At 58.7% G+C, this 22,511-nt stretch overlaps 1 protein-coding gene across 1 annotated transcript; it reads right to left on the bottom strand.

The window, feature by feature from the left end:
- Positions 1-1,501: 1,501 nt before the first annotated feature.
- MKRN1 (makorin ring finger protein 1) lies at positions 1,502-19,387 on the bottom strand (the record flags this gene model as incomplete). The annotated part of the gene is made up of 8 exons (XM_029075235.1): positions 1,502-1,840; positions 1,920-2,058; positions 2,206-2,316; positions 4,083-4,297; positions 5,071-5,297; positions 5,529-5,740; positions 9,060-9,188; positions 19,263-19,387. Coding segments are annotated over 8 exons (1,374 nt in total), but the record flags the coding sequence as incomplete, so codon positions are not given.
- Between the last annotated feature and the right edge of the window lie 3,124 nt (positions 19,388-22,511).

Here is a 22,511-nt window from a genome sequence, read left to right on the forward strand (position 1 = left end):
CAACCTGTTATTTAAAGCCTGTCTCCCCCATTAGATTGAAGGCTGGGATGGGGCCCACGCTCCTGTGCTCACCACAGTGCTCTGCACACAGTAAGTGCTCAGTAAGTACAACCGATTGACGAACAGCGCCCGAGAGCCTCTCTCTGGAGGAAGCTACGGGAGAATGAAGACTCCGGGCGAGGGAGGGCCCCCGGCACCCAGAGGAATGCGGAGATCTCAACTGGCTCGGCCCAAGAATAAAGCAGACTAGTTGCTCCTGGTTTTCCACTGTTTATTTGGGAAAAGTGCTTCTTACAAAAGGGCAGCGATCTCGGCAACGTTTCCTGACTTACCGTCGGGGGGACGGGGAAACGGCGTGCGGGGCCGCGAGGGAGCCGGGGGCGGGGTCGCTGACCGGAGCCCAGGGCCCGGCTTCCTCGGGCATCGCTCGCGCTTCCCTCTGCTTTTGAGGGACAGCTGGGACTTGGACCTGCAAGTGGATGATTCTCTAGATCGAGCACCTGAGGAGAGGAGCCTCCCTGGCGTCTCCGGCCAGCTCGCGGCCGGAGCGGGGGTCCCAACTGTCTCGGGGGGAGCCGGGAGGTCGAGCGTTCACCCACCCGCGGCCAGGTTGAGAGAAGGGGCGGGACCGGCCCGAGTCGGGGCGGGAGGCTTGGGCCTCGGGGTAGGCAGACGCTGCTGGACTCTCCCTCACCCCGTTCTGATATTTCCAAAGACAGAGCGAGCCGGGCTTTGAGGACTCCTAAAAACCGAGTAGCCCCCCTGACCTAGAGTCCCTGGCTGCTCCCGCTAAACCCATTTCCCCGACCGCACCCTGGACTCCTCACACCTGGGCGGAGACGGCAGGCTCTCTCTCGCTCCCTCACCCACGCTTACCTCCGCACACCGAGCCTCCTGGCCCATGCGACCCAACTCTGCGTTTATTTGTATATACACCTAGAACGTTCTCCTCTCCCGTACACTTTCCTTTCGTGCTAGACACAGTAAAAACCCGCACACATTCGCACCTGGTTCTGGTTACACAGTAGTAATAGCATAAATGTGCAAGTAAACAAGAGACCAAAACCACAGATGAACACGTGGACGCGACAGGGTGGGGGGAGGCAGACGGGGAAGGGGGGGGCGGGGGGCCCGGCCAGAATCTCAAAAATCGATTCCAACTCCGCGGCGGCAAAAGGCTCTGACCACCAGTTCTGCTCCCCCCTGCCCCCGGCCCCCCCGAGACCGCCCCGCCACCCCCCCTCCCCGCCCTTATAAGTTTTGTATCTGGGCTCGTCGAGATGAGCGTGGAAGAACTGTAAACACTAACCCGGCACTGGGGCGACTCTCGGGGGAGGACAGAGATGACGATCATGCCGCCGCCCTAACCTAGCTGTCTGACAGTTAGATTCGTTTTTACAAAATACTAAGTTTAAGATTTATTGTAGTGCTTGTTTTTCTTTTTTTTTTTTTCCTTTTTCTCTTTTTTTCAAACAGAGGACACACACGCGCGCACACACACCCACACACACGTACACGCACGCACGCGCAGACCCACACGTTCTCCGGGGGGAGGGGGCGGGAGAGGCGGGCCCCGGGCGGGCGCGGGTCCGGCGGCCCCGGGCCCCTCCTGCCCGCCGGCCGGCTATAGTTCCAGGTCGTAGTAGTCGTCGTCCAGCTCGTTGTGAAACAAGTCCCACTCGTCCTCCGAGTCGGTCAGCTCGTCGTCCCCGCCGGCCGCCAGGAGCATGAGCAGCATCTCGCCCAGCTCGAAGGTCACCACCTCGTCCTCGTCGGGGTCCGGCGGCCCGCCGCCCTCCCGCTCCTCGATCAGCTCCCAGAAGCGGTTCCTCCGCTGGGCCTGCGGGGGGGCGGGCGGGGATGAGCGGAGGCCCGGGGACCTCCCCCTCCTCCCCCGGCGCGGGACGGACGCCACCTACCCTGTATCTGCCAGACGTGCCCACTTTCTGCCTGTGAGGTTCCTCCCGGCGGCCGTCAGGGTAGGCGTGCTTGTAAAAACAGTTCCCGCCGAACGGGCAGCTCCCACGCCCTTCGTCGAAGTATCGGCACGGCTTGTTGCTGCCAGGGAGACCGTTGCCCACGGGGGACTCAGCGGGCCCCGCCCCCGAGAGGACGGACCCCTCTCCGGCCCCCGCCCACCCTCCGTGGGCTGGGGCCGCCCTTTTTCCCCGTGGACCCCCCCCCCCCCCCCCCATCTCCCGGTACCTCATGGCCTCCTTGTATTTCTGGATGAGTTTCTGCTTCTCTTCCTTCTCTTCCACCCAGTACTCGCTCGGAATGACGAAGTTCGAAGTGATCCGGCACTCCGGACAGGACCTGGGGGACGGTGAACGGCTGAGCGGGGGCGCGCTTCCTAAAATCCGTAGCACGGGACACGCCGCACCACACTCCAAGCCTCACGGACAAAGCTCCCTCGCTCCAGCCCGGGCCTCTCTTTTTTGTTTTCTGTGGTATCCGTTAAGTGTCCAACACCGTTCTAAGCGCTGGGGCAGCTGCAAGTGAATTAGGGTGGCTCCCATCCCCGTCTCGCACGGGGCTCACGGACTCAGGAGGACGGAGAACGGGAGAACTGAGGCGTGGAGAAGCTACGTGACTTGGCCACCCGGCGGAGCCGGAATCGGAACCCGGGTCTTCCGGCTCCCGGGGCCGCGGTCTTTCCGCCAGGCCGCGCCGCTTCTCCGGTCTTTCGGGCAAGCGGCGTGGCCTGGCGGAGAGACCACGGGGCTGGGAGATCGGGGTTCTAATTCCCGACTCTGCCGCTGGCCTGCTTTAGTGAGGTCGGGCAAGTCGCTCCACTCCTCTGGGCCTCGGTTTCCCCACCTGTAAAATGGGGATTCCCTACCCATTCTCCCTCCTCCGTAGACCGTGAACCCAGGGTGGGACGGGGGCTGTGTCCAACCTGATGATCTTCTATCTACCTCCAGGACTTAACGGAGTGTCGGGCACACGGTCGGCGTTTCTTTACCACGATTATCGTTCCGGCATAAGCCGGCACCCTTCTCCCTACAGAGAATGCTTTCGGCCTCCCAGTGTGAACGGCCTATTTCCAGGTCCTGCTCTGCCCGGGCCTCGTTTGGGGAGGCGCGGAGGGGGTGGGGGGCGCGTTGGCTGCTGACTGGCGGGGCAGGGTGCCCACAGAAGGTGGCACGCTCCCCTCCCCCGCTTTGCTTACGGGCTACACGGATGCCAGTCTGAAGGTCTACCGACCCCACGCCTCTCACCGGCTCCGGGCGGTCCGGCGGCCCCCCTTGGGGGAGGCGCTAGAAGAGAATGCGGGAAGCAGCGCCCGAGGAGCCCGGGGCCGGGAGGCGGAAGGCCGTGGGTTCTAATCCCCGCTCCGCCATTCGTCTGCTGCGGGACCCTGGGCAAATCACTTCATCTCTCTGTGCCTGTTACCTCATCTGTAAAATGGGGACTAAGCCTGTGAGCCCCGTGTGGGGCAGGGACTGTGTCCAACCCAATCATCTTGTATCCACCCCAGCACTTAGAACACCGCTTTGACCCACAGTGAGCGCTTAACAAATACCCTCATTATTATTATTAGACCGTAAGCCCGTTATGGGCGGAGAGAACGTGCCCGCCAATTCCGTTGTACTGCGCTCTCCCAGGTGCTTAGTACAGCGCCCCGCGCACGGTAAACACTCGATACCACTGATTGATTGAAAGCGAGATGACCCGGGCAGCACCGGGGAAGCCTCGCGCCACCCCCGGACGCGAGCCCGAATCGGCGGCAGCCGGAGCTCGGCGAATCTGGCGACCGACTGGCCGAAGCGAGCCTGGAGGCGAGACGCAGCGTGCGGCCTCACGGGTAGAGCCCGGGCCTGGGAGTCGGAGGGACCCGGGTTCTGATCCCCGGCCCCGCCCCTCGTCTGCTGTCCGACCCTGGGCAGGCGACGCCGCCTCTCCGTGCCTCGGTTCCCTCATCTCTCACATGGGGACGGGAGACCCGTGAGCCCCACACGGGAGAGGGATCGGCTCGCTTCCACCCCGGCGCCCGGAACGGCGCCCGGCACGCGCTAAGCGCTCGGCGGGCGCCACGGTTCCGCCGAGCGACGAAGGGGGCCGCCGCGGGCGCCCCTCACTTGATGATCTTGCTCTCGAACTGCTTGGCGCTCCTCCACTTGCGGATGCACTTGAGGCAGTAGGCGTGGCCGCAGTTGGACAGGATGCCGAAGCGGCGCTCGCTGGGGTTGGCCTTCTCGTACACCACCTCCATGCAGATCCCGCACACCATGTCCTTGCTGCGCTGGACGGCGAACGACAGCTCCATGTCCTTCTCGTGAGCCTCGATGCAAGACTGGCGGGCGGGGGGGGGGGAGGGAGGGGAGAGGGCGGAGAGAGGCGGGCACGGGCCCCAAGGGTCAGCCCCGAGAGCCCCTCCCCCGGCCCCCCGGGGGCCCGGGACCGGCCCCCCGGGGTCCCCGGAAAGACGCCCCAACCGCAGAGTCCGGAAGAGCCGGAAGCTGGGGTCCGGGAGGCAACGTTCCCAGTCCCGGGACGGGGGGGGGCGGGCGGCAGGATCCGGTGGTCCCGAGGGAGCCCGGGGGCAGGTCCCTCCCTGGACGCCTGGGCCTCGTGGTCCACATCCCGGCCTGGGAGTCGGAGCACCTGGGTCCTCATCCCGGCTCTGCCACTTACCGCCGTGTGACCCTGGGCAAGTCACTTCAGTGCTCGGGGCCTCAGTTCCCTCATCTGTAAAATGGGGATTCAATACCTGTCCTCCCTTCCCCCTTGAGACTGGGAGCCGAGTGTGGGACGGGGACGGTGTCCGACCTGATGACCCCGTTTTCGCCCCGGCGCCTAGAAGGGTGCCTGGCACCTAGCGGGCGCGTGGCGAAGTGCCCAGTTCTCATCACCGCCTCCTCCCTGGGGCGAGGACGGAGCGGGAATCCCGGGCGTGGATTCCGCCGAGCCCCGGGCCCTTCCGCCGCTGGGATATCCCCGGGGGACGGAGCGAAGCCCACCCGCCACGCGCCGCCCTCTTGCCAACGGGGAGGCCCCGCCACGTCCGGAAGGGGGACCGGGCCGGGCCATCGGCCCGGCCCCGGGACCGCCATCCCGCCGGCTCACCTTGATGTGCTGCGACCGCTGGGCGGCGTCCACCGGGTGCAAGACCTGCAGCCCGCACATGTCGCAGGAGTCTCCGTGGAGATAGACGCAGTTCTCCCCGTAGCGACACTCTCCCACCGCGGCGTAGGGGCACAGCTGCTTCTTCATGTCGGCCGACGGCGGCGGCTTCTCCGGCTCCTCCTTGGTCGCGGCGCCGGGCCCGGGGGCGCCGGGGCAGGGCGGGGCCCCTGCGGGGCGGTAACGGGGCGGGGATCGATTCCCGGTCCCACCGGGGCGGGAGGGGGTCCCCGCAGGGGAAGACCAACGGCTCGGGGCTGCTGTCGGCCCCCCGGCCCCACGAGGCAGGTCCGCGCGGTCTGAGCGCGGGCCGCCGCCAGGCAGGGACGGAGACGCCACGTCCCCGGGGCGGGAGTCCCCCGGCCCCCAGCTGTCCCCGCCCGACCCCGCCGGGCACCTACCGCGGCCGCAGTACGGCTGGCCGGGCACGAACTCCACGGCGTTCACCCAGTCTTCGGCCCGGGCCTGGGCCTTGGCCCCGGTGGGAGCCGGGCTCGCCCGTCCGGGGTCACCGTGGGGCTCCGGGAGGGCCGAGGGGGCAGCGGGGGCCGCCGGGGGCTGGGGTTTGGCGGCGGCTGGCTCGTCCTGCCTCGCGGGCTTGGTGTGTTCATATCTGGGGGGCGGAAAGCGGACCATCAGAGGAAGGAAAGCAGCCCAATGGCCACGTCGGAGGCCGCGGCTCCAGACGGAGCGTGGGCACTGTGAGAATATCGCGGCGGGTCCTCTCGGCCGACGGCCGGGCGCACCCTCCTTCCTTCCGCTCTCTCGTCTCCGGCCGGCCGACGGCCAAAGCGGAGTGGGAAAATCACGGTGGGACACAGTCCCTCCCCTGTGCCGCGCCTTCCCATCATCATTCTGCAGGGCCGGGCCTCCAGGAATATACCATAAAAGCTCCTCTCTAGACTGGAAGCTCTCAGTGGCAGGGGAAAGTGTCCCTTTATCGTTATTCTGTACGCTCCCAAGCACTTAATACAATGCTCTGCACACAGTAAGTGCTCAATACGGTTGAATGAATGAAAAGCAAAAGGTCTTCTGCACTGCCCTGACTCGTTCCCCTTATTCAACCCCTCTCCCGTCCCCACAGCACTTATGAACGTTTATTTATTTAAATCGTCTGTCTCCCCCTCTAGATTGTAAACTCCTTGTGGGCAGGGAATGTGTCTGTTGTGACAGTGTACTCCCCCAAGCGCTCAGTACAGTGCTCCGCATAGAGTAAGTGCTCAATAAATACGACTGGCTGACCGACTGATCCCCAGGATCAAGGGTATTTATTGCACCTAGCGGACTAGTGGGTAGAACCCGAGCCCAGGAGGCAGACGGTCCTGGGTTCTAATCCCAGATCCATCACTTGTCCGCTGTGGGACCTCAGGCAAGTCACTTCACTTCTTCAGGTCTCAGTTACCTCATCTGGAAAGTGGGGATTAGGACTGTGAGCCCCACGGGGGACAGGGGCTCTCTAACCTGATGTCATTGTCTCCTCCCCCCACTCCCCAGCCCCTTCTTCCAAGACCAACGGTGAAGACAGATGGTTTCTGGAGGCGGTGGGGGGCAGAAGCCTAAATTGTGGGCCTCAGTTTCCACATCTGTACGATGGACCCTTCCTCTTCCTACCTGACAGGAAAGGTTGTGAGGACAAAATGCGGGAGCCATAGAAGTGCCTCCGATCAGCTCCCTCGTTGAGGACCCCCGATTTTTTTGTTTGTAGATTAGCTGGTTCCTTTCTCTTCCTCCCCTGCCAGGGACCTTTGTCCTTCCTGGGAACTGGCTTGGGAGATAACTAATGACTACGAGGATATGGGATTATCTGAAAATTTCGGCAATCCCTTTACAAATAGACCGATCACCACAGATGACTGAGGGTTGACCTGACGCCCAGGCCCGGTCTGGACTTCGAAAGACAGTTTGAGGGATGGGCTTGGTTCAGAAGGGGGGAGAAGGGTTCAAAGAGTGTTTGCCCGAAGGGAACCAGGGGAGAGGGAGCGAGTTGGGGGGAAAACCAGCAGAGATTATGGCCCCTGCTGGGGCATGGAGAGAAGCAGTGGGGTCAGGTGAGAGTAGAAACCAGTCCCTGGGGGAGGAGGGGGACCCCAGGCTCTACGGCTGGGGGGCTCGCCCCTCCAAGCCCTGCCTGCCCCCTTCCCCCAACACAAGCATACATATTCCACTCTGGGGCAGGCCCAGGGGGATGGCGATCCTTTTAGGATATGTTTAAGGGGCAGGAGAAACCCACCAAACTCGCGGCGACAGGGCAGAGGGGAACCACCACGCTTCCAAATGAACAGGGACGCAAAAGGCCCCCGGACCCTTCAGGCTGCAAAGACGCCAACTGTCGAACTGTCCTCTGCCAAGCGTTCAGTACGGCGTTCTGCATACTATTGTTATCATCAAGTGCCGCGTCGAATCGTTTCCGATTCACAGCGACTCTTAGGGATGTATTTTCTCCAGAACGTCCCGTCTCCTGCCAGAATCCGTAACCTTCCTAAAGTTTCTTCCGTTCTCGTTGTTACGCTCTCCGTCCATCTAGCTGCTGGTCTGCCTCTTCCCCATTTTCCCCGGACCTTTCCTGGCATTCCTACCACCTGCAGAGTAAGCGCTCTGTAAATACCACCGATTGACTGGACGAGGCTGAGGCCTACAGAGTCACGGAGAGTGTCGACAGGATGAATTTGGAATCGTCATTCCTCAGATCCCGGCTCTGGGTGAGGGAGCATCCCGTGCCGTTCAAGTTGGAAGGTGGAGGTTTCCCCTACTACAGCGCAGTCCGCGCTCTGTCCTCCTTCAGTGCCAACCTACTCACTGTACCTTGACCTCGTCTATCTCGCCGCTGAATTCTCACCCGCCACCTGCCTCTGGCCTGAAATGCCTTCCCTCTTCATATCCGACTGACGATCGTTCTCCTCCCCTTCAAAATCTTAGTGAAGGCCCACCTCCTCCGAGAGGCCTTCCCGGTCTAAGTCCTCATTTCCTCTTCTTCCACTCCCTTCTGCATCACCTCTGCAACTGAATCTGCTCCCTTTATTCACCCCTCCACCGGCACTTACAGTGATAACGGTGTTTACCGCGTGCCGGATACCGTACTAAGCGTCGGGGTAGATACGAGCTAATCGGGTTGGACACAATCCCTGCCCTACACGAGGCTCACGGTCTCAATCCCCATTTCCCAGATGAGACCACGGAGGCGTAGAGAAGTTAAGTGACCTGCCCGAGGTCCCGCAACGGGCAAGCAGGGGAGTGGGGATTTGAACCCAGGTCCTTCTGACTCCCAGACCCGTGCTCTATCGACTAGACCACGCTGCCTCTCTACCCGGATGTCCCCATTTGCAAGGTGATCAGGTAGGACACAGTCCCTATCCCAAATGGAGCTCAGTACACATGGACTTATGTACGTACCTGTAATTTCCTCATTTATAGTAATGTCTGTCTCCCCAGGAACAAGTCACTTAAACTTCTCTGGGCCTCACCTCCCTTGTCTGCAAAATGGGGATTCAAAAGCCATTTTCCCTCTTACTTAGAATGCGAGCCCTGTGTGGGATCTGATGATCATGTATCCACCCCAGCCCTCAGTACACAGTAGGCGGTTAACAAATACCACGATTATTATTCCCATTAGAATCAGAGTTACTGAGAAGCGGCACGGCCTTGTGGCTAGAGCACGGGCCTGCAAGTCAGAAGGTCAAGGGTTCGAATCCCGGCCACTTGTCCGCCCTGTGACTTTGGGCAGGTCGCTTCGCTGCTCTGGGCCTCAGTTACCTCGTCTGTAAAGTGAGGGTCGAGACCGTGAGCCCCACGTGGGACGGGGACTGGGTCCAGCCCAATCCGCTTCTATCCAGCCCAGCGCTCAGTCCGGTGCCTGGCGCTTAACGAATGCCGTAATTACTGGGATATCGGCGCGGCTCCCCGGGGGCGTCTCCAACCCGGGCCGGACACCTTACCTGCAGCGGTCTCCGTAGGCACAGCCGCCTCGCTGGTAGAAGCGGCAAACCATGGACGACTGACCGGCACACAGGTCGTGGGAATAGCGACAGCCGTTCCCTTCTTTGCACACCCCATGCAGGAAATATCTGCAAGACACAAGACCCCAGAAATGGACCTCCTGGACCCCCAATCCTCCGCCCCTCCGGGCCCATCCCGACTCCAGCCCCCTGGAGAAAGCCCTGCTGGGACCCGACCGGAGAGAGGGACAGTGACGCCGGCCGCGCCGGTCAAGCTCCCGCTCTCCCGTCAACCCGTCCGGCCGCGCCGAAACCACGGCCGGGCGGAGGGCCCGCCGGCCGACTCGGGAGCTTCCTGAAGAGGATGGAGATCGATAACCCGGAGAGACCCGGGTTCTGATCCCGGCTCCGCCACTGGTCTGCTGTGTGACCTTGGGCAAGTCGCTTCACTTCTCCGGGCCTCAGTTCCCTCATCTGTAAAACGGGGATGAAGACCTGCGCGGCCCTTCTGGGACAGGGGCCGTGTCCGACCTGATTAGTTTATCTACCCCAGCGCTTACCGGGTGACATAAAAAAATCAATCATAACCGAGGCACTGGTTAAACGTTTACTATGTGCCGAGCACCGTATTAAGCGTCGGGGGAGATCCCGGATCATCAGCTCGGACACAGTCCCCGTCCCTCGTGGGGTTCCCAATCGAAGGGAGAACGGGTTCTCCTTCATTTTACAGGATGAGGAAACCGAGGCCCAGAGAAGTGAGGCAATTTGCCCAGGGTCACAGAGCAGGGACGCGGCAGGGCCGGAATTAGAAGCCAGGCCCTTCTGACTCCAGGTCCCCGCTCCACCCATTAGGCCCCGCTTCTTCAATACCTGCTCCCCCTCCTAAGTCGTAATAACGATAATTATAATAATAATTGCGGTATTTGTTAAGCACTTACTATGCGTCAAGCGCTGTTCTAAGCGCCGGAGGAGGTACGTGTTAATTAGGTCGGACACGGTCCCTGTCCGGCATGGCGTTCACAGTCTAAGCAGAAGGGAGAACAGGTATTTAATCCCCATTTTACAGTTGAGGGAACCGAGGCACAAAGACTTGCCCGAGGTCACAGAGCGGACAAGAGGCGGAGCCGGGATTAGAACCCAGGTCCTCTGACTCCCAGGCCCGGGCTCTTTCCACTGGGCCACGCTGCTCTCCCTCCTTAGACCATGAGGCTCCTGTGGGGACGGGGACCGTATCCAACCCTATCCTCTCGCCACCTACCCCAGTGTTTAGCAGAGTGCCCGCATATCAACAGGGCTCTGAAAGGCCGCTGACCTGGTCCAGCTGCTCCAGAAGAATCGAGATCGGAGAAGACCAGGACCCCCCCCCTCCCCGATCCCAACGGAGCAGGCAGAGATAGAGGTCGGGCGGTTCCCCGGTGGGACGGGCCCGTTCCCGAGAAGCGAGGGCACTCACTGTCCATTCCCTCCCACTTCCGCTCCGCTGCCCTCCTTCCCAAGGGCCCGGCCGGCAAGCCCGCCGCCCCCGAAAAGCCGTTACTGTTGCCTTCGCCGGCGAGCGCCGCGAGGCAGTGAACCTTCCCTGGTGAAATTTTCCTTTTCGCACCAAGACGTGCCGTTCTTTGGTCCTGTGTGGGGCTCGTTGGGGAGGTGAGGCCCAGAGCCCCACGGGGGCGGGTGTGTGTGTCCCACCTGACCGTCCCGGCCGCTTCGAAAGACAGCCCGAGTCCTCCCGTTAGGAGGAACGGACCGGCGAGGCCCGAGAGGTCCGGTCCTGCCCGCCCCCTACCCACTGGTCCGCCGGTCCCCGGCATGTCGGGGCGCTTCTGGTCGCCGGGTTTGAGCAGGGACGGGCTGGAGCCGCAGGCGAGACAGAAGGACCGCGGGGACGACGGGGGCCGGGGCGGCCTCCGTACAAGGACGGGCCCGGACCATCAGAACTGGGCCGACGGACAGCGGGCACGAGCGACGTTTATCCACATCGGAAAGGGCGTGGACAGGCTCGAAATGCAACTGCCGACCGGACCCTTCCCCACCGGGAAGTCGGAAGACACCGGATCAATCAACGGGGTTCACTGAGCTCTTACTGGGTGCAGAGCACGGTACCGAGCGCTTGGGAGAATACGCCGGGGTTGGCGGACGTGTTCCCTGCCCACAGCGAGCTCACAGTCTAGAGGGGGAGACAGACAAAATATCAGGGATACGGACATAAGTGCTCGTGGGGCTGAGGGTGGGGCAAATAAATGAACAAAAGGAAACACTTTATCACGCCGCGGGCAGAATTCCTTGCTGCCGGGGCCGAAAACTGCAATCGGTGGTATTTATGGAGCGTTTCCTGCGGGCAGGGCACTGTGCTAAGTGAGCGCTTATTGTGCGTGGAACACTGTACTAAGAGTTTGGGAGAATACAATAGATACATTCCCTGCCTGCAACGAGCTTACGGAGACAGACATTAACAGAGAGCATCTGAAAATGTCTATAAATGGTACTGTCCTAACCTGGCAATAAGGGCCCAATCAGTGGCGTTTACTGAACACTTACTATGTGCAGAACGCCGTACTGGGTGCTTGATACCCAGGAGGGCAACTGGCCCAGTCCCTCGAATCATCCTAGGGGGTGAGGGGGCGGTTGCTGATGTGACCGGCTGGGCTGATGATCTTAGAGTGATAATAATAATCAGAATTGTGCATCTGTTAATTCCTTAACTATGTCTCGGCGCCATAGTAAGTCCTGGAATAGATATAACGCAATCGGGTCGGACACGGATCACGTTCCTCACGGAGATCACAGTTTAAAGGGGGAGGGAGAGCAGGTATCTAACTTATATCCACTCTCAGGGGAGGAAACTGAGGCCCACCGAAGTGAGGTGACCTGCCTAAGGTCACACAGAAGTCGGGGGCAGAGCACCGGGATGCGAACCCAGGTCCTCGTGCTTCCCGTGAGGTCTTGCTGCTTCTAGTAACGAGTCTCTCTCAAAAGAGAGGAGCAGCTGGAAAAGCAGCGTAACCTCGTGGAGAGAGCAGACGCCTGGGAGTCAGAAGGACCTGAGTGCTAATCCTGGTTCCGCCACTCGTCTGTTTGACCTTGGGTAAGTCATTTCTCGGAGCCTCAGTTACTCACAGTCTTATTCCCCATTTTACAGATGAGGGAACTGAGGCCCAGAGAAGTCAAGTGCCTTGCCTAAGGCCAAACAGCAGAGGAGTGGCAGGGAAAGGGCATCCAGCAGCAGCAGCAGCGGGTCTAGTGGGAAGTGAGTGCGGCCTCTGCCTGGTCTGTCCCCACCCCCTGGCCGCCTGGCTCTTTCTCTTTATGGCGTTTATTAAGCCCTCGCTATGTACCAGGCACTGTACTAAACACTGGGGTAGATACAAGGTGATCAGGTCGGACACAGTCCCCGTCCCACGCGGGGCTCAGCCTTAATCCTCATTTAACAGACGAGGGAACCGAGGCACGGAGAAGTGAAGCGACTTGGCCGAGGTCACACAGCAGAGGAGAACGAGAGCCGGGACCAGAACCCAGGTCCTTCTGACTCCCAGGGCCGTGCTCTATCCACTAGGATAGAGGGACAAGAGGGGGGAAGCAATCGGGGAGGGAGGCCAAGGGAAGCCAGGGACCTGGGGTGGGGAAGACCCCCCCGGCACGGACGTTAAGACAGAGACTGGAAGTGTCTGGTCCCGCCACTCCGTCAGCGCCCAGCGCCCGCTCTGCCCTGCCCGGACCCTCCGCTGCCCCGCCATCCTCGCACCCGGATCCGCCTCTGCCATCCCATCCAGCCGGACCGGCTGGACCTTTGCCCCCCACCCCGGGGGCGAGAAGGCACTCCCTCGTCCCCTTCGGCTTTCTGCCAAGTTCCGGAAAACAGGCACGGCCTAGTGGAAGGAGCCCGGGCCTGGGAGTCAGAAGGCCCGGAAGTCAAAAGTTCATGGGTTCTAATCCTGGCTCTGCCACTTGTCCGCTGTGTGACTTCACTTCAAGACACTTCATCTACTTAATTTATTTATTAATGTATTTATTACGCTATTTATTTTGCTAACGAGGTGTACATCCCCTTGATTCTATTTATCTTGATGATGTCTTGTTTTTGTTTTGTTCTGTTCTGCTTTGCCGCCTGTCTCCTCCATTTAGATTGCGAGCCCATGAGCAGGGCAGGGATTAATAACATAATAATAATAATGATGGCATTTGTTGAGCGCTTACTAGGTGCCAAGCACTGTTCTAAGTACTGAGGGAGATACAAGGTCATCAGGTTGTCCCACTTGGGGCTCGCAGTCTGAATCTCCATTTTACAGATGAGGGAACCGGGGCCCAGAGAAGTGAAGTGACTTGCCCAAAGTCACCCGGCTGACAAGCGGCGGAGCCGGGATCAGAACCCATGACCTCTGATTCCCAAGCCCGGACTCTTTCCACTGAGCCGCGCCGATCGTCTCTGTTGCTGAACTGTCCATTCCAAGCGCTTAGTACAGTGCTCTGCACATAGTAAGCGCTCAATAAATACTACTGCATGAATTGAATGAACCTCAGTTACCTCATCTGTAAGATGGGGATTGAGACTGTGAGCCCCATATGGGAGAGGGACTGTGTCCAACTCGATTTGCTCGTATCCACCCCGGCGCTCAGTACAGTGCCCGGCACATAGTAAGCGCTTAACGAATACCATCATTATTATTAACCCGGATCCACCACCGGTCTGCTGCGTGACCTGGGGCAAGTCACCTTGCTTCCCTGGGCCTCAGCTTCTTCATCTGCAAAATGGGAATCCAATCGCCCCTTAGACTGCGGGGAAGGACAGGAACCGTGTCTGACCTAGAGCCCGACCTCAACGTCTTGTACCTCCCCCAGGGCTCGTCACACAGTAAGCGCTTCACCAATCCCACAGTGGATAGCAGAAGTCACCCTTTCAGACGCGAGCGTTCGCAATGCCCAGGCATGGAGAATTCCAGAAGCGGTTTTAAGACGAGGGTGGAGAAAAAAGGAGGCCGGATTCCAGAAAAAAGCCGTTGGGAACAGCCGCAGACTTCTGGGAATCTGGGAACGGTTGCTTCTTCACACCTCTCCTGCCCTACTTGAAGGGGCGATTGGCAGGCCGGGCTCTGAGCACCGGCATCCGATCCCTATCAGTTACTCCCCTTCTCATGAATAATCCATTTAAGGGAATCTGATCAGAAAGGGGGTCGATGGTCACAGAGAGCGTGAGAAGGGCGGGGGTGGGGGGGTGGGGGGGACTTTGGGGGAGGAGCCCACCCCCACCCCTCCGTGGCACCCCTCCTCTCCCACTCATTCATTCAACAGTATTTATTGAGCGCTTACTATGTGCAGAGCACTGTACTCAGCGCTTGGAATGTATAATTCGGCAACAGATAGAGACAATCCCTGCCCACTGACGGGCTTACAGTCTAATCGGGGGAGACGGACGGACAAAAACGATAGCAATAAATAAAATCGAGGGGATTCCTCCCTCCCTCTGGTCCAACAAATAAACTCCACCCCCTCCAGCCCCCTGGAATAAGAAGGGCTCTCCTCCTCCTGAGGGCATGTGACTACCAAGGGAAGAAATAAAAATAATCATAATGTTGGTATTTAAGCCCTTACTATGTCCAGAGCACCGTTCTAAGCGCTGGGGGAGATACAGGCTAGTCAGGTTGTCCCACGTGAGGCTCCCAGTCTTCATCCCCATTTTCCAGATGAGGTCACCGAGGCCCAGAGAAGTGCAGGGACTTGCCCACAGTCCCACAGCTGCCGAGTGGCAGAGCTGGGATTCGAACCCATGACCTGACTCCCACTGAGCCCCCCCCCCGGCTTCTCTAAGAGATTGGCCCGAAAGAGAGATTGTTGGGGCTGCTTTGTGGCCTCCCCAACAATTTGCCCGTTAGACAAAGCAGGGGTCAGAGACGGGGGCCACCAGGCTGCGAGGGAGCTGGGGAGGGCAGGGAATCTTCCAGAAACACAGGAGTTTTTCTGGGAAAGAACGGGTGGGCCAAGACCAATCTTTGCCCCTGGGGCGTTACTCGGCCGCCCCCCTCCCTCCCTGCCTCTCTCCCTCCCATCAGGCATCCATTGTTTGCCATTCTGTGACCCGAAGAAAGCCGGGACATAAATCCCACCCAGCCTCCAGCCTCTTTGCTACCGGCCAGGAAACCCATTACAAAAGGAATTTTTGCTGGAATGCGAGGAGGCAGGCAGGCCTCGTCCTTTTCCAGCCCTACAGAAAAGGGGTCTGGTTTCCAGGGGCGGCTCGGGGCGCGGGCTCCTGGATTCTCCAGTGGGCCACGGTTCCTGAACCCCTCAAGCAAGGCCTGAGAAACTATAGTAGATATAGAAGATATATCTATATATAATACTGTTGGTATTCGTTAAGCGCTTACCAGGTGCAGAGCACTGTTCTAAGCGCTGGGGGAGATTACAGGGTCATCAGGTTGTCCCTCGTGAGGCTCACAGTCTTCATCCCCATTTTACAGACGAGGGAACCGAGGCACAGAGAAGGGAAGGGACTTGCCCGCAGTCACCCAGCTGGCAGGTGGCAGAGTCGGGATTCAAACCCATGACCTCTGACTCCGCAGCCCGGGCTCTTTCCACTGAGCAACGTTGCTTCTATATCTCATATATATATATATATAGTAATACCAACATTACCAACATTATTATTGTATCATTATATTGTACTCTCCCAAGCACAGTGCTCTGCACACAGTAAACATTCAAACGCGATTGAAAGTTGTCGGCACACGGATCGACTGACCCCCATTTCCTGGGGAGCACCGACACGGCGTAGCAGCGAAGGAGGACGGCACGGTGGTTAAGAGCATGGGCCTGAAAGTCAGAAGGTCCTGGGTTCTAATCGCGGCTCCGCCACTTGTCTACTGCGTGACCCTGGGCAAGGCACTTCACTTCTCTAGGCCCCAGTTACCTCGTCTGTAAAATGGGGATTAAGACTGGGGGCCCCGTGTGGGACGGGGGCCGTGTCCAATCCGATGGGCTTAAATCCAACCCCGGTGCCCGGCACAGTGCTTGGCCACACAGTAAGTGCTTAAATTCCACAATTATTATTATCGGGAGGGAAAAGGTGTGAAATTCGCTCCACTGTCCTCTTCGGTCTCACCCCGGGAAGGGGAAGATGAGCGAAAGTCAAAGGCAGACTGCTGTCCCATCAGGAGAACGGCGTGTCCTGGGGGAAAGAGCCTAGACCTGGGTTCTAATCCTGGCTCCGCCACTTGCCTGCCTTGTGACCATAAGCAAATCATGTCACTTCTCTGTGCCTCAGTTTCCTCACCTGTAAAATGGGAATTCAATACCTGTTCTCCCTCCTACTTAGACCGCGAGCCCCCCGTGGGACAGAGGCTGGGTCGGACCTGATTATCCGGTATCTACCCAGTGCTTAAAAGAGCGCTCGTCACACAGTAAGCGCTTAACGGATACCATTAAAAAAATGATTTTGGAGGCCGGCTTAGTCACCACGGTCTCAAATGTTCCCTAGCTGACGTACAGCTGGCCGGCACCCCAACGTTCACTTTTTCCAGGATCAGATCCCCCTAGAACCAAGACACGTGATCTCGAAACAGCTGGTCAACCTTCCCCTGGGATACGCTGCTGCCTTTGGGAACACTGACTGACCACCCATTCTCAGGTCCAAGTTGGACCTCGAAGGATCGACCCCACGCTCTAGTAGAAGGCAGAGTGTGCCCATTTCTTCTGGCAAAATCAACTGGCAAAACGAGGAAGCTCCACTGGGAACAGGGTGGCTCAGTGGGCCGGGTCTGGGACTTGGGGCAAGTCACTTCTCTGGGCCTCAGTGACTTCAGCTAGAAAATGGGCATCGGGACTGTGAACCCCGTGTGGGCCAGGGACCGTGTCCAACCTGATTAACTTGTGTCTACCCCAGTGCCTGACACATAGGAAGTGCTTAAGAGATGCCAAAAGAAGAGAGCGAGCCCAGGCAACGGATGACCAGACGAACCTTCCCGCCGCCGCCCGTTCTTCCGCTCGCTGCCTCGCCGCTCCTATCGAGGGTCAAAGGGCCAAGTGCCCGCATCTCGACTCAGGGGGGTTTGGCCCCAAAGACAGATGCCACTGTGACTCCTCCCTCTGAGGCCCGGACGGAAGAGCCGCCTCTTTGCTAGGCGGAACGGAGGCGAGTATTCCTAAGAGGAAGTGTTTCCATGACGGGGGTTCCTTTAGAGGACGGGAGACCCTGGAGAGAATTTCTCATCTGTTATCGCTAGGGCCGCATCCTGGCCGAAGGGCAAGTCACGCCAGGTCCCAGGAGTCCCCCCTCGGGCTCGGCGACGGCACGCGGGGGAGACGGGCGGGAAGACGGAGGACACCAAGTGCCTTTTGCAGGGACTCGGCATGGAGACCCCAACTGGTATCAGCCCGAGAGCTAGGTCTCGCCGGACCGCAATCTCCCTGAGGCCGGGGATCGTGTCTACTCACTCTCGCGAACGGGCCCTGGCATCCGGCACAGTGTTCCGCACAGAGGAAGCGCCCAATACTAGGTCCTCGGCCGCTTTCCTCACCCGCTGCGGACCCCGCCTGGACCCCGGGGCCTGGTAACCCGGACACCCCCTGGGGCAGAGCTGACGGCTGGAAAAGCTGGCACGAGGGGCATCAAGGCAGGGAAGGACCCTAGCTTTGTCCCAAAGGGAGGCAAAGTCGGCGCAGGTGGACATTTTGACATAAAAACGCTCTTCGCTATAGACGGGTTTCACGATCCCAAATCCTCAGGGCATTTTACATCCCGATTAGACTGCAAACCCGTCGTTGGGCAGGGATCGTCTCTATCTGTTGCCAAACTGTCCATTCCAAGCGCTTAGTCCAGTGCTCTGCACATAGTAAGTGCTCAATAAATACTACTGAATGAATGAATGAATGAAGCCCAGTCACTTTAATTACCTGGAGAATTTGCCAACAATTCTTTCTGTTGGCTAAGCTCTGTGTGGAAGTTGTTCTAAAACGCGTCCTTCTGAGTCTTACCAATAAAGCCTCCGAATTTATCTGGGACGATCAAGGTAAATATTCTAAAGGAAAATGGTGTCTAGGTGGCGGATTGAGGACTTTGGCTAGTTCTCTATTAAGCGGGTAGGTGAGGGACAGGGGTTAGTTGTTAAAACGGAGGCGAGCTACAAGGGGAGCGCTGCAAAAAAAAAGACCTCGCCTTTAATGGGTGGTTTAAGAAAATGAACCAAGGCAGAGCCAAATCACCATTTACTTGTCCAAGCTGCCTCCCCAATTTGCCGTCCTGCCGGGGGGGGGAAGGAGCCTGGGGGCATGAGGGGGTGGGGGGGCCGGTGCCAGGGGGAAGGGAGCCCCGGGAACGGGTTGGGAAGCGGGGCTGGCGCCAGGAGGGAGGGAAGCCTGGAACATAGGGAGAGGGGAACTGGATAGCGGGGGGCCGGGGCAGGAGGGACCCCCGGGCTCCAAAGGGGAGGGAGCCCCTGGAAAAGCGGGGGGCCGCTGGTGCCAGGAGCTCCAGAACCTAGGGACAGGAAAAGCAGAGCACCAGGGAGAGAGAGCCCGGGGACATGGTTGGGGGCGTGGGGGAGAGGTTGGCAGCAGGGGGAGGAGCCCCAGGACAAAGTGGGGTGGGAGGCAGGGGGAGGGAGGGAGCCCCAGGACGCAGAGGGTGGGGGGAGGCTCCAGGCAGGGGGAGGAAGGGAGGGAGGAAGGGAGCCCCGAAATCCGGCAGGATTCGGGGGGGGGGAGGGATGGAGGCAGGGAGAGGGAACCCCAGGATCCGGAGGGGCTGGGGGGGGATGGGGGAGGGAGCCCCGAGATGTGGGGGGTTGGGGGGAGGGGATGGATGGAGGACAGAGGCAGGGAGAGGGAGCCCCGAGGTCGGGGGGGGATTGGGGATGGAGGGGAGAGGCAGGGGGAGGGAGCCCCGAGATCGGGGGAAATGGGGGGAGGGGATGGAGGACAGAGGAGGGGGGAGGGACCCCCGAGATCGGGGGGGATTGGGGACGGAGGGTGGAGGCAAGGGGAGGGAGCCCCCAGATGTGGGGGATGGGGGGAGGGGATGGAGGAGAGAGGAGGAAGGGAGGGAGCCCCGAGATGGGGGGGATTCGAGGGGGGAGGGGGGCAGCAGGCGGGGGAGAGACCCCCGAGCTGTGAGGGGTTGGATGGAGGGAGCGTGCGCAGGGGTGTCGGGGGGCGCGGGCAGCAGGAGCAGAAGGACGGAGGGCCAAGGCCGCCCCCCCCCCCCGGCCCCCTTACCTGCAGGTCACCTGCTTCGTCCAGCCGCCGCCAACGCCGCCCGGGGCCGCGGGAGGGAACGACGGGCAGGAGGAGGAGGAGGAGGCCGGGGAGCCCGCCGAGCCCGCGGCCCCGGGAGGAGGAGGAGGAGCCGCCGCCACCGCCGCCGCCTCCGCCATCCCGCGCTGCCCCCCCTCCCCGCCGCCCCCCGCGCCGGAACTGCCGCCATCGCACGCTTCCGGGGGGCGGGGCCGACGCAAGTCTCGCGAGAAGAGGCCCCGAGGCCCCGCCCTCCTCCTCCTCCTCCTCCTCCTCCTCCTCCCGACCCCGCGCAGAGCCCCACACCGCCCGCCGCCACCAGGGGGCGCCGCTCCGCCAGGCCCGGAGCTCGGGGATCCGCCCCCTCCCATTCGTTCGTTCGTTCGTTCGTTCGTTCGTCTTCACGCGCTCGTTCGTTCCTCTATTTCGATTCGTCCGCCCGTCCGTTTTCCTTCGTGCGTTCTTCCTTTCGAATTCGTTCGTTCGTTCGCTCGTTCCTTCGTTTTCATTCATTCGTCCGTTCATTCCTTTATTTTGATTCATTCATTCATTCGTCCATCTTCATTCGCTCATTCATTCGTTTTCAGTCGTTCGTTCGTTCACTTTCATTCATTCATTCATTCTCATTCATTCATTTGCACTCGTTCATTCATTCATTTCCATTCGTTCATTCATTCATCTTCATTCATTCATTCATTTTCATTCACTCATTCGTTCATTTTCGTTCGTTCATTCGTTTTCATTCATTCATTCTTCCAGTTTCCTTCCTTCAGTTTCCTTCCTTCAGTTTCCTTCCTTCCTTCCTCCCTCCCTGCCTCCCTGTCTTCCTGTCTTCCTGCCTTCCTGCCTTCCTGCCTTCCTTCCTCTTCATTCACTCATTCATTCCCCATCATTCATTCGTCCATTTTCATTCATTCATTCGTTTTCATTCATTCATTTTCAGTCAGTCATTCATCCAACAGGATTTATAATAATATATGTTGGTATTTGTTGAGCGCTTACTATGTGCAGAGCACTGTTCTAAGCGCTGGGGTAAACATAATAATAATAACGATGGCATTTCTTAAGCACTGATGTGTCAAGCACTGTTCTAAGCACTGGTGGGATCCAGGGTCATCAGGTTGGCCCACGTGGGGCTCACAGTCTTCATCCTCATTTTACAGAAGAGGGAACTGAGGCCCAGAGAAGTGAAGTGACTTGCCCCAGGTCACCCAGCTGACAAGTGGAGGAGGGTGGGATTAGAACCCATGACCTCTGACTCCCAAGCCCGGGCTCTTGCCACTGCGCCACACTGCCTCTCATATTTACTGAGCCCTTACTGTGTGCAAATCACTGCACTAAGCACTTGGGAAAGTACAATACACCAAGAGACAGCCCCATTCCCTGCCCACCACGTGCTCACAGTCCAGAGGATAACTGTGGTATTTGTGAAGCGCTTATTCTGTAGCCAGGCACTGTATTTAGGTGCGGAATAAGCTCTTCATAAATAATAATAATGGTAATAATAACGATGATGGCATTTGTTAAGCACTTACTATGTGCCAAGCGCTATTCTAAACACTGGGGGAGATACAAGTTTAACAGGTTGTCCCATGGAGGGGGCTCACAGACTTCGTCCCCATTTTACAGATAAAGTAACTAAGGCCCAGAGAAGTGAAGCGACTTGCCCAAAGTCACACAGCTGACAAGTGGCAGAGCCTTGTTTTGAACCCACGACCCCTGACTCCCAAACCCACGGTCTTTCCACTAAGCCACACTGCTTCCCTAAATACCCTTATTATTATTATTATTACATTATTATACATTATACATTGCATTATGTTATTATTATTACTATTACTAAACACTGGGGTGGATACAAGCAAATCAGGTTGGACCGAGACCCTGTCACTCATTCTTTCATTCAATCGTACCTTTTGAGTGCTTACCGAGGGCAGAGCACTGCACTCGATTAGACTGTAAGCCCCTCAAACGGCAGGGACTGTCTCTATCTGTTGCGACTTGTTCATCCCAAGCGCTTAGTACAGTGCTCTGCACATAGTAAGCGCTCAATAAATACTATTAAATACTATTGAATGAAAGTACAATCCGGCAACAGCTAGAGACCATCCCTCCCAAACGGGGCTCACAGTTTCAATCCCCATTTTACAGATGAGGCAACTGAGACATAGAGAAGTGAAGTGACTTGCCCGAGATCGCACAGCAGACAGGTGGCGGAGCGGGGATTAGAACCCATGACCTTCTGACTCCCAGGCCCACGGTCGAACCGCCACGCAAGGATAAAGTCGAAGTGGGCGAGGTCGGCCCGGTATCTAGATTTCCGCCAGCAGCGCGCTGAGGCTCGAGCAGCACAAGACCAAAAGAGGCAGACTAAGGAGGTGACCTGGGGGGCTTGGGGATTAGCGGCGTGAGATGGACGGAGGGATGGGGGAGCGGGGGAGTTGAGTTCAATAGAGACGGTGGGGATGAGACCGCTAATTTGGTTATCAGGGAAAAGTAGTTTGGGTATGGAGGCTAAATGGGGCGAAATGATTTGAGAAAATTGGATGGGATCAAAAGATCGGAGGGCTCTGGGCGGGGGAACAGGACAGATTTTGAGGGAGGAAGAGTGTGGGAGAGAAGGCAAGTGAGAAAGTTGTGGTCAGATAGGGGGATTTCAAAGTTAGCGACGGTAATAATAATAATAATGTCGGTATCTGTTAAGCGCTTACTATGTGCCGAGCGCTGTTCTAAGCGCCGGGGTAGATACAGGGGAATCAGGTTGTCCCACGTGAGGCTCACAGTCTTCATCCCCATTTTCCAGAGGAGGTAACTGGAGGCACCGAGAAGTGAAGTGGCTTCCCCAAAGTCACCCAGCTGACAAGTGGCAGAGGCGGGATTAATAATAATAATAATAATAATAATAATAATGTTGGTATTTGTTAAGCGCTTACTATGTGCCGAGCACTGTTCTAAGCGCTGGGGTAGACACAGGGGAAGCAGGTTGTCCCACGTGGGGCTCACAGTCTTAGATGTGAGCCCCACAGGGATTAGAACCCTCGACTCTGACTCCCAAGCTCGGGCTCTTGCCACTAGGCCACGAGATTTGGCAGTGGCCAGGGATGATGAGATGGAGTGTGTGACCAAAGGGGTCAGTGGGCGAGGGGAGGCGGAGCAGGAGGCCGGCGGAGTCGAGGAGCGATCGGAGGCCGGCGGCGGAAGGGTCATCAGGAACGTCTGTGTGGATATTGA

Source organism: Ornithorhynchus anatinus, chromosome 11 (assembly GCF_004115215.2).
Source record: "Ornithorhynchus anatinus isolate Pmale09 chromosome 11, mOrnAna1.pri.v4, whole genome shotgun sequence".
Classification (NCBI taxonomy): Eukaryota; Metazoa; Chordata; class Mammalia; order Monotremata; family Ornithorhynchidae; genus Ornithorhynchus; species Ornithorhynchus anatinus.